We start from the raw sequence: 5,000 nt of genomic DNA, 5'->3' as shown, positions 1-5,000 counted from the left end.
TCCATCCATCCGTCCGTCCCTCTCACACTCGAAAACTGACGCTGAAGACGGATGGATGAAGCGGGAGAAGCCAGTGTGGAGCATCGTCCAAAAACCTTCAAAAACCCTAACCCTTAATGAGAGCTCTCCCCGCTAAATGGTGCTGCATTGTAAATACAGGGCTGCCTCCCACCGCTGCCTCCAGCCAGGGGCCCGGCTCTACGTGCCTGGAAGTCGCCGCTAGCACCACCACTACCGCTGCCTCCAGCCAGGGGCCCGCCTGGAAGTAGCTGCTACCACCACCACTATCGCTGTGCCCGCTAGCTCCGCCGAGGACAGAACTGGCACGGGAGAGGGGCTGAGCGCTCTGCCGCTGATGGATGGTAGGGCTTTGACTTCGAACTTCGTGATTCGAATATAATTCGAATATCAAAAAGTAAATCAAAATTCGAACGAATATTAGGCAGCCCTTAATATTCGAACCTGTTATGGGCAGGCCAAGAGGGAGAGACGTCGGAGAACCCCACGCAGTCTATTCATAATATTGTATGATCACGGAAGAGGCAGTGAATGAAGTATTGATTAGACAGCGATTTATTAGAAACATAATAAACCGTTGGAACACGCAAGACCGGTAACCATAGCAACGCCGGTAAACAAACCTAGCAAAGCCCAATCCAGGGCTGAATCCGAATACTCATACTTATAGTATGCATTTTGTAGTGCGCCACAAATATAGCACGTCCGAATGCTCAGTGTGCATTGTGTAGTACGGAAAACGTTTCCGAATACGTACTACCGCCACAGTATACAACGGTAGGTCACTACGTTACCAGACTACGAGTCTGGTAACGAAGAAGAGATGGCTGACCCGACACTACCAACAGCGGCTTAGAAAGACGTCATAGAAAGCGGCGAAAAACGAGACATTAAAAAGAGTAAAAAAGTAAAGTAAGTAATTAAGTTAAAAGAGACATTTTTAATTTAATAGCAACGATGACAAGACGGAAAACAGGTAACTTATCAAGGTAATTTTGCCGGCATCTGAGGGGAGACACGTCATCTCCAAACATCCGGTGGAGTTTCGGCGGTGTTCGGAAGCGTTCAGAGGCGTTCTACGTGTAGACCGTTCTAGGCGTTCTACACATAGCTGTAGACCTTCAAGTAGTAGACACTGAACATAAATAGTATGTACTAAGTATTCGGATTCAGCCCAGGTATTACTGAAGGCACTTTATGGTCAAAATAATATTAATAAATATTCGAATATATTCAAATATTAATATTAATAAACAAACAAACTTCGAATATGATTTTTGGGCAAAAGTCAAAGCCCTAATGGATGGACGGATGCACGGACGGTCCTTCAAAACATTTGTGAAATCTATCAAAAGGCAGCGTGAGAAACCTTTCAGTTCTGATCCGATGTGGCCTTTGACTAATGGCCTCTGCGGGCTCCCTGAGACATACAGCGGTTAACACTCGTTTCTATACCAACGTATGTTTGTGTTTACTGTAATTGACCTATTTACCTTGTTTGTTTTATTGGACCATGAAGTCACTGCAATAAAGTGGTTGGAAAACACATGAGCATGAGGTGGATGTATCATAATTACAAATGTAACCCCCCCCCCCCCCCTACAAAGTCAGTCATTTCTGAGCCAGGAGATCCTTTTTCTTCACCCTCTCTTTCCGTCTCTCCCTCTCTTTCTCCTTTTCCTCCTGATTTAAAAGGTCAGTTTTAGAGGGAGACTGCGCTACTAGGGGTGTTGTAGCGCTGCTGGCCCTTTGGTCGGCTGACGCCTAGGTGATTGTTAGTGGACAGGCGCTGGACGGCTGGGTTGGAAAGACTCCAGAAACCGTTGCTCTCTCAATAATTTAGGCGGAGGTGGAGAAGAGTTGGAGAGTTTGAGCGTAGGGAGGTGAGTAAATTAAGAAGAGGTGGTGGTGGAGTGGGGCGGGGTGGAGGGGGTTGGTTCGTGAGCAAACAGCCCATGTTGGCCCCTTTCTGTCCTGTCTGTGAACTTTATTTAAAGAAACTTCCTAAAGCCGGTCTACTTTCTTGCTTTTCACCTCTTTTTACAGTAGGTCTCCTGTCCCCTGCGTGCGTCAACCAGACTTCTCTCCCGCCCTCCCTCTCTCTCCTCCCCTGTCTCTCCTACTCTCTCTCTCCACCATCGGCCCTTAAAACAACTCCCCCCTCCTCCTCCCCCTCTGTTTATCTAAGCTTGTTCACGGTCAGTGAGTTGGAGTCGTCAGCCTCCTCCCCCCCTCCCATCAGCTCTTCCTTGGTCGACCGGGGGTCCCGGGCTCGCCAGACTATCCATGCCCTTTTCGCCCGCCCCCGTCTTTCTCCGTCAGGACGGTTTACATTCATATCCCTCTGAGATGGGAGAGGGGTGGGGGTGGGGGGAGTATAGTGCCCCTCAATCTCCCCCCCCCCCCCCCGGAGGCAACCAGCTTCGGCCTGTTCTAGTCACGCACAGCCCTGCTCCCCACCACCACCACCACCACCACCACCACAGCCACTAGCTTGGCACGTCACTAGTTTTGCGTGCATGTACTCTTTAATTCTTGTTCTAAAGAGAGGCTACTTACACAGCGATGACAGGTGCACTATGGGCTCTTGATTCATTAAACCGGTGTCTTCATTAGGGCAAGACAGAATCCCATAAGATCCACTAAGGCACCAGCAAGGACACAGAAATCCATATTTAAAACATACAAAATGTCCCTCAAACATCAAAAAACCTATGCAATTTATCCAACATGCACAGATATAATAATGTAGATTTATTGTATATAACAATTATTAAGACAGGCCCGTGTACGTTGGGCTGATGTCTGGGCCCATGGCAGGCTTTACTGAAGTCCTCTGTCCATGGTGAGATAGAAAGGCCGTTTGAGCTGCAGGAGCCCGCCAGACACAATAAGGCGGGACAGTAGGACGCTCCCAGACGCCAGTCTGCTAATCGGGACCCGGCAGTGGATTGGGATTAGGGGATTATTCAGAGATTACAATATACACAATCCTAGTTTAAAATAACAAGTAACCTACAATTACAAGATTAACAGACGTGTGTGTGTGTGTGTGTGTGTGTGTGTGTGTGTGTGTGTGTGTGTGTGTGTGTGTGTGTGTGTGTGTGTGCGTGTGTGTGCGTGTGTCTGTGTGTATATTCTACCAGAAATTACAGACAAATCAAAACATTTGGTTCCAACTGAGTTGATCTTTGTGAAGCAATTAATACCATTATAACATTTTATTTGCTGGGATAATGATTTTTTTCCCTTTAATCAGTATCAAAAAAGAAATAACAAAATACAGTAAAATACAGAATGTTAACTAGGAAATGGTCCAAAATATGCTGTGTCGAGTTACACATTCTCCTTGCTTGACCAGACATTTTGTCTCCTGAGGTAAAACCATGCGGGCGAGGCGTTCACGGATGAATCCCACGATCAGAGCCACGCGAGGGTCTACCGCCGCGTTCGGAGGGGAGCGATGCGTCAAAGGAAGCCTGATTCAAACGTAATAGAAAGAAGTGCAGTCTATTCATGAGCTGCCCGTCTGCAGCGACCCTCCCTGAGTGGCCATTGGCCCGTCCTCTGCTCGGAGCTAAAGAGCAGCCCTGGTCGCCCGGCCGCACCTGAAATGTGCAGCGTGCGTAAATCAGACGCCGGACTCAAGACTACAGCAGAAGACATCGCAGGTGTGGATATAAGCTTATTCAACGGGTTGTAATAAAACCCCTTCAAGAAAAGGAGTTGTGTTTGAAAAATAGGATGATTGTGGCTGCGTGCGCTGATCCTAAAGGGTAAAACCTCAGGTCCGCCGTGCAGACATATTTAGCTTATCTTGCATGGCATGCTAAGGTCGACCTGCAAAGAGAAAAAAAACATTCACCGGGAACAGCAGAGAGGCACATACCGCAAACTGGAAAATCATGTGTTGCCGGCTATCGTTTACTAAAATAACACACCCAATCTACTCATTCGCTCACACACACCTCATCATCTCATCTTTGGCCATCTGAATAAACCTGAGCAACCCATTCAAGTTTTCTTTCATGTAGAATCCAATTTGCAAGAAGAATTTCACACTTTGTTCACACACACACACACATGCGGGAACAGAAACACGCACATGAACACACACACAAACAGACCCACACACAGGTAGACTTAACATGGCTAGTTTCCTCCCACACTGGAAACAGTGTCAGCAGTATATGGAGTGTGATTCCTCGGCTGGCTCTCCTAAAGCTATCCAGCGGGTGTGTGAGAGAGTACGCAGGCTGGGCAAAGGAGGCCATATATGTGAATGTACCCGCTTGTGTGTGTGGTTGTGTGTGTGTGTGTGTGTGTGTGTGTGTGTGTGTGTGTGTGTGTGTGTGTGTGTGTGTGTGTGTGTGTGTGTGTGTGTGTGTGTGTGTGTGTGTGTGTGTGTGTGTGTGTGTGTCTATGTGACTGTGTGTGTGTGTGTGTGTCATAGTACACCTGTATGGAAGTATGTGCACGTGTTGAGCATAGGCCTGGGCGAGTGTGTGTGTGTGTGTGTGTGTGTGTGTGTGTGTGTGTGTGTGTGTGTGTGTGTGTGTGTGTGTGTGTGTGTGTGTGTGTGTGTGTGTGTGTGTGTGTGTGTGTGTGTGTGTTGGCAAGGGGGTAGGAATCTCTGCTCACACTAGCCTGTGACAGTGATAATAATATCGGCCGACATCTTTTCTTCCACCTCTCCCTCCCCCCCCCCCCCCCCCTGCTCACCTCATCCCTCCATGCCTCCCAAGGGGCCTTCCCCATGCTGTTTTGGGAGTTGAAATCTGTTGACTCTTCCCTACCGTCCTCACCTACCGCTCGCTATCCCTGTCTGCTCCCGCAGCTCTAATGCTTCCCCATCTCTAGGGGCTGCAGAGCGGAGTGAGGCGCAACAGAGAGGATGTGTTTTAGTATGTGTATGCAGTGAGTGAGTGGGTGGGTGTGTGCGTGTGTAAGGAATAGAAGAAGAGAAAAAAAACAGGGGGGAT

At 48.2% G+C, this 5,000-nt stretch overlaps 1 protein-coding gene across 1 annotated transcript in view; it reads right to left on the bottom strand.

Moving 5' to 3' along the window:
* The window catches only part of si:dkey-246i14.3 (ephrin A4), a 23,019-nt gene extending 22,935 nt beyond the window's left edge, over nucleotides 1-84 (bottom strand). Inside the window, exon 1 of the mRNA XM_056601866.1 lies at nucleotides 41-84. Coding sequence (XP_056457841.1) covers nucleotides 41-84 — 44 coding nt within the window. The remainder of the gene's footprint in view (nucleotides 1-40) is intronic.
* Between the last annotated feature and the right edge of the window lie 4,916 nt (nucleotides 85-5,000).

The sequence above is a fragment of the Gadus chalcogrammus genome, chromosome 11 (genome assembly GCF_026213295.1).
Source record: "Gadus chalcogrammus isolate NIFS_2021 chromosome 11, NIFS_Gcha_1.0, whole genome shotgun sequence".
In the NCBI taxonomy this organism is placed as follows: domain Eukaryota; kingdom Metazoa; phylum Chordata; class Actinopteri; order Gadiformes; family Gadidae; genus Gadus; species Gadus chalcogrammus.
This window is presented reverse-complemented; position numbering and strand designations above follow the sequence as displayed.